This window comes from Sycon ciliatum, chromosome 7 (genome assembly GCF_964019385.1).
Source record: "Sycon ciliatum chromosome 7, ocSycCili1.1, whole genome shotgun sequence".
NCBI lineage: Eukaryota > Metazoa > Porifera > Calcarea > Leucosolenida > Sycettidae > Sycon > Sycon ciliatum.
Window position 1 is genome coordinate 32,336,421 of NC_088649.1, and position 13,220 is coordinate 32,349,640.

At 48.0% G+C, this 13,220-nt stretch overlaps 1 protein-coding gene across 1 annotated transcript; it reads right to left on the reverse strand.

The window, feature by feature from the left end:
* Nucleotides 1-752: 752 nt before the first annotated feature.
* On the reverse strand, nt 753-13,211 carry LOC135821341 (uncharacterized). The gene is made up of 10 exons (XM_065334405.1): nt 12,856-13,211; nt 8,445-8,560; nt 7,700-7,836; nt 7,191-7,276; nt 6,748-6,837; nt 6,001-6,084; nt 5,278-5,579; nt 3,241-3,521; nt 2,845-3,002; nt 753-2,119 (listed from the first exon to the last, which is right to left on the reverse strand). Exons 1-10 carry the CDS (start codon nt 13,104-13,106, stop codon nt 2,023-2,025), a joined length of 1,602 nt encoding a protein of 533 aa, XP_065190477.1. The 5' UTR covers nt 13,107-13,211; the 3' UTR covers nt 753-2,022.
* Between the last annotated feature and the right edge of the window lie 9 nt (nt 13,212-13,220).

The window sequence follows — 13,220 nt, forward strand, 5'->3', positions numbered from 1 at the left end:
ATTTTCATTTTTTTATTTTTACATCGATAACCCCGAATAACCCCCCCAGAGTTTTAAAACATGAAAATTAATGTTCTGTTTGTGACATATTCCTTATTTACAGTACCGATCTTTATACTGTGAGTCGACAAATTTTCGGCGCATTTAAATTTCGGCCTCCCAGGGCTAAACCCATTTCGGCCGCATCAAATTTTCGGCCTGTACTCGTACTGCTGCCGCATGTATGCTACACTGTCACACTGAACCCTGCAAAACAAAGTTTCGGCTGCAACACATTTTCGGCCAAACATAACCAGGCTGAGAATAGCTGAAAATAAATATGCGGGGAATATTTGCTGACTTACAGTAGCAGATCCAGCGAGACTGGCCATCAACTGGAGCCATTTTTGTGGAACACACAGTATGTGCAATGCGAACAGCAGAAGAGAGAGAGAGAGAGAGAGAGAGAGAGAGAGAGAGAGAGAGAGAGAGAGAGAGAGAGAGAGAGAGAGAGAGAGAGAGAGAGAGAGAGAGAGAGAGACAGACAGAGAAATACAGACAGAGAGGGAGAGAGAGAGAGAGAGAGAGAGAGAGAGAGAGAGAGAAAGAGAGAGAGAGAGAGAGAGAGAGAGAGAGAGAGAAAGATAGAGAGAGAGAGAAAGAGAGAGAGACACAGAGACACAGAGAAAGAGAACAAGCAAAGGGCATTTGCATGCACGCCGACTGTCTGTGCATGCGGAGTTGTACAGGCAGGTGAGATTGTAAACGTCTGATAAACAATTGAAATAGACCGTCTGAGAGCGAGTCGTAAATACTGACTACTGGCAGGGAATATTGAATCCTGTAAAAATTGCGAGCAGGCACGCCACACAGCGGCAGCACACGAACACTAGATTGTGCGGCTTTAACTTGGGTAGCTTTCGGTCGGGGATAGACACCTTCGACGACTACAGCCTAAGAGTTGATGCAGCTTTTCACGAGTTGGTTGGAACAACGAAGTAGCTGGACGAACCTTTTTTTTCTTTCGAAATACTTGTACGTGAGCGGCGGGGCAGCGGTGTGGTTCATACAGCTTGGCTGGAGCCGGCGCGCACACTACACCGACTCACAGCGCGCCGTCTCTCGAGGAGCTTCGCCACTGCCGTGGTAACCGTAACCACGGCAACAGGGCACCCACAGGACGTAGACGCGGCACGCTTGTGTAGTCCTGCTGGTGGGCAAGCGTGGCCGAGACTGCGTAACACAGCAGGCTGGAGCCGTGCGGCCCAGAGTACGATGCATATAGGAGAGCACGTCTGAATGGGCAGTTGCATGTCCTCCACACCACCCAGGGTACAATGCACATAGGAGAGAGCATGTCCGAAAGGGCGGTTGCACGTCCTTTACATAGCCCAGAGTACAATGCACATAGAATAGCATGTCTGAATGGGCAGTTGCATGTCCTCTACATCGCCCAGAGTACAAAGTACATAGGAGAGAGCATGTTTGAATGGGCGGTTGCACGTCCTCCACACCGCCCGCTCCCAGCTTCCTCAGACTGACAAGGTGAGGTACGGTCGTACACGGGGGGTACAAATAATACGAGATCTCTTCAGGCAAAAAGGGAGAATTCGTGCCAGCCCGAAGAACACTAACTATCTTTTCTCTTTCCCTTTACTGGTGATGGTTGATTGATTTGTGTAAAACTCAGCACTCTTCACACAATGGTCTAGACCAGGAGAAGATCCTGTGAGCCACCGACACCCATTGGAACAGCATAGCTACCGGCTTTGAATCGGCGGCGGGGATGCTTCGAATCGGCGGCGGGGATGCTTCGAATTGGCGGCGGGGATGCTTCTAATTGGCAGCGGGGATGTTGGCAAGACCCACAATAGCTCTGGGCTGCCAGCTCAAACACAATCTTGAGATGAAGCCTGGACGTCTAGAATGCAGTGCAAGGCTACATGCATGACCACGGTTGAAGCGACTCGGTGTTATTCTGGACGAATTCAGCGGGCACAAGGCGTAACGTAACCGGTACGCCCGGCAATCGACACGGAACGGTCACCGGGAAAAGAAACCGGAGAAGATGCCGTCGGAGGGCGTGGAGGCAGCCGTGAGCTCCTGCGTAAGTCGGCGATTCTCCAGTGTCAGGTCGGCTCTGCAGTTGGCAAAACAGCGACAAGCAGTAGAAGGATAACAACAGTGGGAATTGGCTATGCTGGCAGGCGTGTAGGCCACATGGGGGGGGGGGGGGGGGGGGGGGGCACATGCACCCCCCCCCCCCCCTAAAGAGTGCGGCCTAGGTTCATGATGGGAAAATAATAGGGGTGAAACAATTATACCGAATACTCGAGTACTCGCTCGGTTTTTTCAAAAATAATCGTACTCGGAATAAATCAGAGTACTCGTTCATACATGGTACATGCATTTACCACAGAAATCTGCAGTTTCAGAGCAGCCGTCGGCAGATATTGATGTGCAGACTGTGTGGTGAACATCTGTTTATGAGTAGAGAGAGCCCAAATGACCCACCAACCAATAGGTCCAATATACCCGAGAATAATGACTGCTACTCGGTTCAATCAGGGTTGTATCATGTGATTTTAAGGCCCTTGGTGTGCAATTTTTAGGAGATGAAGAATACTCGAATACTCGAATATTCGATCGGAGAAAATCAGAGTACTCGAACTCGGGATATCAATGCCAACTTTCACCCCTAGAAAATAATGACCATGAATGACATGTGTCAGCCAGCCACCCTACATACACATGTAAACATATGCAGCCGTGCACACCACTAAAGGGGGACCAGCTACAATGAGACCTGGGTTTGCACAGCCCAAGTAAAAAATAGAAATACAATAGAAAAATACAAATACTTACACTTGCTCATGCAACTCCAGTATGATGGCCTCGAGTTGGTCTAGCTCTTTGTGCCCCTGTTCCTGAACTGCGGAAATGCGATGCAACAGCGCCTCCTTCTCATGCGCTGCCTCCGACAGCTGCCTCGCACGTTGCTTCACCAGCTCTTCGCAATAATTCTGCAAAAAGGCAAGTGGCACACACACACACACGCACGCACGCACACATGCATGTACACACGCACACACGCACAAACATTTTCAGAACGGGTGCATCGTTTGGATTCTGCACAAACCTAACTCTAACAATTTAGTTGCTTATGCTCAACAAGAAGAGAGAGGTTGGCAAAAATATCCATGCTTTCAAGTTTCCAGTTCAGGCTTTGGTCCGGCTGCAAATCACCGGCATGCGACTTACTCTCTGTTCTCTCTCACGACTGACGTGATGTTGCAGCCGGATGAAGTCGGCCATGCCAACGTGGTCTGTCCCGGTGGTAGACTCCCCTGCACTCGCAATGTTCAGACCGGAGCTTGACGACACTGGATGCGAGCCACTGCGCTTCGTTGAATCCGCCGCCGCTTGGTCTGCATGTCGACTTGCTGCGCCTTCGTCGGCGCTAAGTGAACTTGCGGCAGTCGTGCTGCCCACACTGGCATTTGGCGTGGTGACTGTGGGCTGGCCATCCACCTGCTCTTCTCCTAGAGGTGAAGAGAGAGAGAGAGAGAGAGAGAGAGAGAGAGAGAGAGAGAGAGCGAGAGAGAGAGAGAGCGAGAAAAGAAGTTTCAAAAGGTTTCCCGGTTCACGGAGGTTCACCATTTGGGAGGTCCGGAAAAAGAAGGGTTCTACTTGACGATGATGACATTCAAACATACCTTATGATGTCACTAAAACATAATACTGTACCATGATGTCATTCAAACATACACCATGATGCCATTCAAACACCACCACGATGGCATTCAAACATACACCACGATGCCATTCAAACACAGGGGCGTGCTTGGCGAGGGGCACAGGGGGCAAGTGCACCCCCCAAAATATTTCGACCAGGGCTTTGAAAAGTCACCAATGTATTGCGGAAAGCCCGACCTCGCGGGAGCACATCCTGCACCTGTGTCTTGTGCATTGTACTAGTAAGTTGTAGTGTAGCAGGGGCCTGGTGCGCGGCCTACATGCAGCCAGGCAGTCCCGTACGTACAGCCTGTCAAGTGTCATACCAGATTGCACGACATCGCGAAAGGATGCGACCACAGTGGCACACAAACGTCAGCGCTTGAAAGGAAAGAGAACGGAAGGGAAGGCACAGTGCCGTCGACGGATTGGTTTTTAAACATTTGTAAAGTTTTCATCCTTTATTTTGAAAAAATTGATAATGCTGTACTGTGTTCATTCTTGATGACATACAATCTTTGTAACAGTAATAATGACGTCACATGTGCAAATATATGATGTTGTCACCGGTACAACCTTTTGAAAATTGTTGTTGTCTGGAAGTGGTGCACCCCCCTGGAAGGGGAGCCGAGCACGCCCCTGAAACACCACCACGATGCCATTCAAACACCACCATGATGTCATTCAAACATACACCACAATGCCATTCAAACACACATGTACACCATGATGCCCATTCAAACATGTACAATGATGTCATTCATACACACGCCATGATGTCATTCGCACATACCGTACTCGCGCGATTAGAGCCCTCTCTTGAATAGTGCCCTATCTCGAATAGTGCCCTAGTCTCCAAGAGCAAGTGAAAAATAAAGCCCTCTCTTGAATAGTGCCCCCCCCCCCCCCCCCCCCCCCCCCGGTCTTGTAACCAAGCCCATGTGCAAGTTTGGTGTTCTTTTGCTAATGTTCTTGGCCATTGCTTTGCACTGGTGTTTTCAGGAACAAAATCGCAGGTCTTGTTCCCGTTTCTGTGGAGTCGTGAGCGTTTACAGCACACTTTAGGCTCTGTTTTTCTTTGTTTTATGCTGGATGACGCAAATGTACCAGCAATGAAAAATAGTGCCCTCTCTTGAATACTGCCCCATCTGTGATGGACATTGAAAAAATAGTGCCCCAGGGGCACTAATCGCGCGAGTACGGTACACCATGATGTCATTCAAGCATACATGTACACCATGATTGCCATTCAAACATGTACAACAATGTCATTCACACATGCACCATGATGTCATTCATACATGTACACCATGTTGTCATTCACACATACACCATGATATCATTCACACATGCACCATGATGTCATTCACACATACACCATGATGCCATTCACACATACACCATGATGTCATTCACACATACACCATGATGTCATTCACACATACACCATGATGTCATTCACACATACACCATGATGCTATGCGCATATCCGCTGTAGACATACATGTATAGTGAGTGGCGACCAGTGTGCAGTGTACACATAGCAAAAGACCATACATGTACCTGCGGAGAGTCCGGGGTTCAAGCTGGCTGTCTCCGCCGTTGTCTGGGCTGCCGTGGATTCACCTTCGGTCATAGATGTGGCACGCGGAGAGCTGCTAAACACAGCATCTGGGTTCGGCAGTGTCTCGTCCGGCCTATCAGCGCACGCTGATGCAGAGGACACCGTCGAGGTGCCTTTCGACATTGCAGCCACCACCACGGAGTTGGCGAGGGCAGACTGCGAGTCGCGCGGAACGTTCGGCAGCGAGTCGGCCTCGAGCGCATCCCACCACTCTCCCTCGTCTGCCAGATTACCAATAGCACTGCAAAGAGAGAACACAATACGCGCCGTCTGTCCACTGTGTGAGCATACCTTATCTATATAGATACTGAGCACCGTTTGAGCACCGTTTGAGCACCGTTTGAGCACCACTCCCACCACTCGCCCTCATCAGCCAGATTACCAATAGAGCTCTCGCCAAAGATAACATCTACGCATGCACATCTTATAGCCATGTTATTTTCCCTTGACAAGCGCCCTGAGGCCCACGGCCACGCCAATTTTTTCCGGAGAGGTTCTTCCTTTCCCCCAGTACCATGGTTTCCATAGCAACGTTCCCGCAACCATGGTTTTACCTGTGTGTGTGTGTGTGTGTGAATCCTGTAGTAGGCCAGGGCAAGACCAACTCGTTGGCCACCCACGGCTATAATGATTTTCCAACAGCTTGAGACCCACTCACTCACCTCGCTCTGAACTGAATGAAATAGGAGTAGTCGACAACAGAATGGACGCTCACATCCAGGTCAACGTTGTCCTTTAGACATAGACTGCGCGATTGAGAGAGAAAGAGAAAGAGAGAGAGAAAGAGAGAGAGAAGAGAGAGAGAGAGAGAGAGAGAGAGAGAGAGAGAGAGAGAGAGAGAGAGAGAGAGAGAGAGAGAGAGAGATTACGGGCGGTCATGCAGAAGAAAAAAACAGAGACACCGAAATGAGCCCACCAAAAAACCTGAAAATGTACAGCCAGCACAACAATCATTGAAAAGTCTGACAGGTCTCTTTATCGACATGGATGGACAACCTTTTTTTCTAGTAACAATGCAGTGCGCACTGCATTTCACGCTGCTCTCACTCAATCTTCATAATATTACGTAATACGCCAGCTAGTTCTCTGTTCTTCTTGTGTTCTGAAGAGTATTATCGATCCGAAGCATTACAATACGTTGAGCAGACTATAAAGATTTCTTTTGAAGATGAGAAGATTTCATGAGAGCAGTGTGAATTACAGCGTTACTTATGGTTGTGTTTGTCCATCAACTCCATTGGTACTGAAACTACAGGAAGCGTCCAACCAAATTCAAGATCTTAGCTGCATTTGGAAATACATCCCCGCGCTTACACGACGGCCAACTGCCAATCGAACATCAGTACGTACTGAATGGCATCCATGAATTCATGATGTGCAACACTGTTCTCAAGCATTGCATTACTCACCAGAAATCTACACTGTCCAGCGCTTGGAGAAAGCCGAATATCAGATGTCCGTCCTCACGACGCAGCAGTGCCGACGTAGAGTAGCAGGAACTGAGAAACAGAAAAAATGAAATAAAATAAAAGAGTAGATTGCACCGCGTTTTCGGTTATCCAGCTTCCTCGTGTGTCCAGCTATGTTCATGCTACGGTGTCATCCTCCTTGGCTGTGCGTCCGGTACGGGGCCGGGTACGTGCATCCCCAGCTCTCCGTTCTTGGTTCTATAGGGTTGGATTCTTCAATGGAGTTTTCGAGAACATGTTTGTAATACATGCACAGTCTTGGAAATAGATCCATGCCTCCAATGCTTGTTTCTGATGTAAGCGTGGGTTTGCGAGGGAACCGGTGAAACAAAGGGGATCCGGTTAGGACAGGTATACTATATTTACACTGGTGAGTTGCTAACCTGATAAGTTGTGTACTGTTGAGCATCTGTAGATAGTGTGTCGCAAAGGACTTCTGAACAAGGCAGGTACGCAACCAGGCGCGACACTGCAGGAAAACGACACACAGGTAGCGCAGGCAAGACGCGATGGGAAATAGACACGTGTGCGCACAAGCACACACATACACACACACACACACCAGGGCCGGCGCCACTGGTACGGCCGGTACGGCCATGGCCGTACCAAAAAAAAAAAAAAAAAAAAAAAAACTTCCCAAAAAGTCGGTCCACATGGAACGTCCAAAACCGGGGAGAAAAAGTTTCGATGTATGATTTTGTACCAGGGAGTCGCCCAGAGTGCAGGATTCGCCATCTAAATTCCAAATTTTTATGGGGGAGGACCCCCCCCCCCCCTTAAAGATGGCCCTTCGGCCGCACCACTCCGCGGAAGCTGCCTCCGGCCCTGCACACAAACAGCAAAGGCACTACCCGCATCCGCATAATATTGAGATACATAAGGCATGGCTCACTTTTCCCAAGTCAGTGTGTACATCGCTCATATTCTCCACAGTCTCAACCGGTTCAGTGGCCGGCAAAGCTGCCTTCAGCACCGGCCACAGTTCGGGACAAGGCTCCTCCGCAGACAGGATACTGCCAGACTCCTGACCTGTACATAGGATGAAGAAACGAGAACATACACCCATACACAAGCACACACACACACACACACACACACACGCAACAGTTCGGTGCTGATTAATTTCAACAGAGAAAACAATTCACTGCTTGTGTGAGACTGAGTCAGACTGAGTCTTCCGCATCTGTAGGAATGCCATCACCCTCGAAGACCAAGGCACATATGAAGCTCATAAAGTAGTGGAAGGTGAGGACATCAAAACCCACAACCAAAGTAGTCAACTACTGCAAATCCCATTTGGTGCAACCATTTTCCCCGAACAGAGAAAGAGTGAAGAAAACAGGTTCTGTGCTTTTCATACCAAAATCAAGATTCACTTGTGTTCGCCTACCCGTACTTGCAATGCTGAATTCTAAAAGGATTATCCGCCGGACAAATATTTGCGTACGGGTTTGTCCTCCGCTTTTCCATCCCTCTCTCACTTCCTTGCTCGTTCGCTCACTAACACACTTACTAGCAGACTTGTTCGCTCACTCACTGACTAACTAGGTAGCACACTCGCTCACTCGCTAGTTAGCACACTCGCTCACTCACTGACGCATGCACATGCATGGCCGGAAGCGGCTCGCGAGTCTCACCGTGAAATCCGTGAAAGAGAATGCGCTCCGCCACGGCTATGAACTGGGCCAGCTCCACGCTATCGTCATCGACTACAGCAAAGCACACGCGATCCACCAAGGCCTTTACGGCAACCCTACATCGAACATAACGTATAACAGGTGAAGTCAATTTCGTAATGGTGCACTTGTTTTAATAGGGGCCATCCGTAAATACCGATATTTATTTAGAAACGAAAACTAGTCGTTTCTCTTCAACCCCCCTCCCTGAGAAACGAACAAATACAAACGGTACATATAATCAATATTTTTTCTTTTTTTCTGGACGTGCCCACACATACATGTACAACCTGTGCGTCGATATTTTTCGAGAAACGAACAGGCGCTCAACCCCCTCCCTAGGCCCTCCTAAACGACTAGTTTTCGTTTCTAAATAAATATGGATATTTTTAAGGCGATATTGGTTCATTTCTCCCGGGACCCCTCCCCACCCTCCCTCAAAACGAACATACACACGTTTATACAGAGGGGAAGGTGAGCGCAACCAAGACAAGCACGAGCTGAAAGTCTCAGCTGTGAAGGACGTTGGCGTTCTTTTACTGAGGCGTTCGGTTTTGCATGATTCTTGTTCGCATAGCTTCCCCCTTTATTGATCTTCGCATTTTTGGTGCTGCTCAAAGCAATCTGATCGGGTGAGTCAAGTTCTCGCCCTGCACCAGTGAACAACATCCCAGGTGTACCGGTATACGCTTTGTAAGCTGTCACCTTGCTAGGCCGGCATGCATCCTGCAGTCCGTCATGTCTCAGGACAGCTGGTGGTCACGTGTTCTCTGTACGGCACACTGACCAGCCAAAGACGTGCAGACTGTGCGACTCACCAGACCACCTCGCTACTCGCTGCCCAAAGCGTACAGTACGGGACAACGAAAAATCGTCACCAAATTTTAATGAGCAAGCATGTGTACAACAGCCGCCTGTACGCTCGTATTCCGATGCCATAAACGGCTCCCAAGCTCCCCCACAAAGCGAACGCGAGGTGGAGAACCACGGCAACAAAGACCGACCAGCCATAGCAGCAGAAGTAACTGTCCAAACATCAGCAGTGGACACACGGGCGGGGGCACCAGCAGATGGAGCGGTGATCGAGCCCTATCCTGGTGTGTCGGAAGTGTTCATGGAGGTACCTGCACCCAGTGCTACACCCACAGCTCCCCGACACCCACCAGGCCGTGGAAAGAGCCACAGCCACGCAGTCCTTATTTCGCAGCCACATTTGCACGCATTTCTCTGCCACCAAAAGAGCCACAGCCTCGCAGTCCGTATTTCGCAGCCACATTTGCACTCACTTCTCTTACACTAAACACAATAGCACTACACATTGACATGCCTCTGTTCACCTTTCGAAATTTCCTTGAGCTCCGTACTTATTTTTTTCTTATTTGTGTTTCTATCATCGTTCCATTGCTTGACATTGTTTAATAAAGTAATCCAATGTCACTTCAGCCCGTCCTCCGGATTGCAATTATTACAATTTGCGCTTCTGTTTTTGTATTTTTGTATCTCAAGGAATAACCAGACTCTATGTAATATAGAGTACAGGACCATTCTAGAACATTCAGCATAGATATTGTGTATTTTTTTACTATGCTGTTCATTAGCCATCCACTCTTTGCCATCTCCAACCTACAGTCTCCCATTATAATGGAACTCCCTTCAATCAGGGAAATCCTCAAATAAGATAATAATAAAAGTCTAATAAGCAACAAAGCATTTTTTTACACCAGCTCAAAGCATGAAAGTTTAACAGTTACGACGTGTCAATGAGCTCGACACACTGAGCCAGAGGGTCGTGTTCAGCTCCTCTCCCTCGTCACTTCGCCTCCCCAACCCGAGCCCGGCTACTCAATCCCATGATGGGTCACGCAACCAATGTGCACTGCAGTATTGATGGCAGCTGTATGTGCTTGCACAGAGAACGTCCTCCGTTCTTTTTAGTCGCGGTCTCCTGGGGTTGGACATTATCTATGCACAAACCTGGAATTGAACCGGCAACCTCATGCTCGGAAGGCCTACGTTGTTCTAGACATGTCACCAACTACACACATGTAGGGTAACCAAAACGCGCTGTTCTGGTGAATCCTGTTCTACAGTCCATTTCAAAACTATAGACGCGTAGGGTTTTTGAAATATTTCAAACTTGGCTGGAGCTTTTTGAGAATAGTTTTCGGAATATTGCTCAGGTCCGCTCCACAATTACTCTCATATAGTTTCTAAACGATTGGATAATAGACGCCCAATTTGGAAAAAATTATGCACAAAGTGATCACAGATTTTATGTGGTATAGATGCTGGCATAACGGTTTTTGCCTAGGTACATGTCTATAGTTTTGAAATGGACTGTAGGTTGTACCAACCGAACGCACCGCTAGTTCAACCTACAGTCCATTTCAAAACTATAGACATGTACCTAGGCAAAAACCGTTATGCCAGCATCTATACCACATAAAATCTGTGATCACTTTGTGCATAAATTTTTCCAAATTGGGCGTCTGTTATCCAATTCTTTAGAAACTATATGAGAGTAATTGTGGAGCGATCCTGAGCAATATTCCGAAAACTATTCTCAAAAAGTTCCAGCCAAATTTGAAATATTTCAAAAACCCTACGAGGTGAATAGCAATTTCTGGAAATGAAAATAAAATAGAGGCCCACTGGCTGTGTGTTTTACATTTTTCATATCTTTTTGTATCTATTGTATGGCCTAATCCTTCATCTTTCCAAATATATGACAATTGCTCATGCTGTGATCCCAGAGACTTTATCGCAGGATGTTTTCGATAGGCCAATTTTTTGGCCTAAATTTCAGTGTATGGAATTCTGGACATGAAAGTAAAATAGCGTCAATAAGCATCCTATACTGCACCATTTTGGTTATTTTTTCTATTGGTGGACTGCAGTTGGCCTCTTCACACTTCCAGCCAACAGGTCCAAGACTATACAGCGTCTGAAGTGGAGTGCACATGGGGAAGCCAACGATTCGTCCATTACTTCTTATTTTACTCAAAATTCAAAATTCTCATGCGACATAGTACCACAAAACTCGTTGAAATGCCTCCCAAGAAAAGGCTATCAACAAGGCACCGACACGAGGAGAAACTACAACAGACCAGCTGTCAACTACAACAAGAAAAAAACTTCATCAACCTGACTGACTTGACTCTACACGCGACGAAAAATTATTTTACTCGAAATGTCCAGAAATGTACAATGTCCAGAAATAGCAATTCACCTCGTACGCGTCTATAGTTTTGAAATGCTCTGTACAGATGCAGGGTCGAGATGCGCGCCATCTCGGGTCCTACAGTCCATTCATGAAAAGATGATATCCTAGCTTTCGGCGGTTGTGCGGTTCAAACCCCTGTTGAAGTACCTTTTGTGGACCCTTTTTCAAGTTTCAAAACTCGCGGCACTGCACCGGGTACGATAAAAACACGAAAAATCACCAAATACGGGAGCTCGCCAAAAGCCAGCGCTCATCTTGTTCTGAATGGACTGTAAGGACAATGGTCTCGTGTGTTCGCCCTGTGGTTCAAGCATGCTTGTGAACTGAACTGAAAGCTTACGGAGCGGTGGCTGGGCTATTAGGTACAACGGCATGATCCATGCCTCTGTCATCAATACACTGATGGCACAGTAGAATGCCGCTTATCCGAAATGCCTGTTTCCACTGAAGTCAAGGGACAGAGATGAATTTTCACTGATTTCTCCACCCAATAGCACCATTCATTGAACATGATATGATGCACAGGATGTCTAGCAACAGGTTGGCGTCAAATGGTGTCCCCAGGATGTCATTTTGAGGAGCAGGAGTGTCTCTGATTCCGGTGGCACTGCCGAAGAGGATGAGAAATGATCAAAATACAGTGAAACCTGTCTAAGACGACCACCGCTCAAGGGACGTTCAAAGTGTGGTCTCTGTAACCAGGTGGTCTCCTTATCCAGGGTTATTTGACTGGACATAGCATGCCTTGGTCCTGGCTGCAGTGGTCTTCTGGGACAGGTGGTCGCCTTATCCGAGTGGTCGCCTTGACAGGTTTTACTGTGTGAGGGAATATGCATGGTTTAGATGGATGTGTGCCCGCTCCCTTAGCCGAACATACTTCTCATCCGAACACCCTGGAGACTGCCCCCGCGTCCCCGAGGGGTGCGGATAATCGGCACTCTACTGTGCTCAGCCTGATAGAGTGGTATAGTACTGGCTACGGGGCGGTCCGTGACGTAAGAAAAACATGATGCAATTATGTGCTGTGATCCTGCGTTTATGAGGCAAAGAAATGCGTTTACATTGAAATGTATGTCAAATTTAATTGACCTCTTGATATCAGGAAATTTGGAGCACAAATCAAATAATTGAAAGAACTGTCTCACGTACCGACACGCCTGGAGAAGATTCTGCCGTTCCACGTGCAAACAATGCCAATGCTTTCTGCACACCCTCTGTTCGTATGTCAGCGCCATCCCGTCGGCAGATGTCGACGGTAGAAGAGGCACACTAGCGTCAACGACCTCCGGCGATTTCCAGGAGTGCGCGGGAGCCTCGGACGAGCTAGAACCTACTGAAGCAGGGATGCTGATCGTGTTGGGCCGCTGGCCATGGGCTAGAGAGGAAGACCACACGGCCATGATTACAACTTCTGGTTATCTTTCAAACAACTATCAACTACTAACTTGAGACTTTCAACGCGACACTGTAGCAACTTCTCTTTGCACTTGTTCGGATGTCACGACTTTCTCTGT

Bases quoted from the DNA above. Each gene is read 5' to 3' on its own strand.
- LOC135821341 (XM_065334405.1), bottom strand. From the start codon at position 13,106: ATGGCCGTGTGGTCTTCCTCTCTAGCCCATGGCCAGCGGCCCAACACG. The intron at 7,277-7,699 runs GTGAGCCATGCC...GTTTTCCTGCAG, and splicing joins TACACACTGACTTGGGAAAA to TGTCGCGCCTGGTTGCGTAC. The intron at 2,120-2,844 runs GTAAGTATTTGT...TGCCAACTGCAG, and splicing joins CTGGAGTTGCATGAGCAAGT to AGCCGACCTGACACTGGAGA.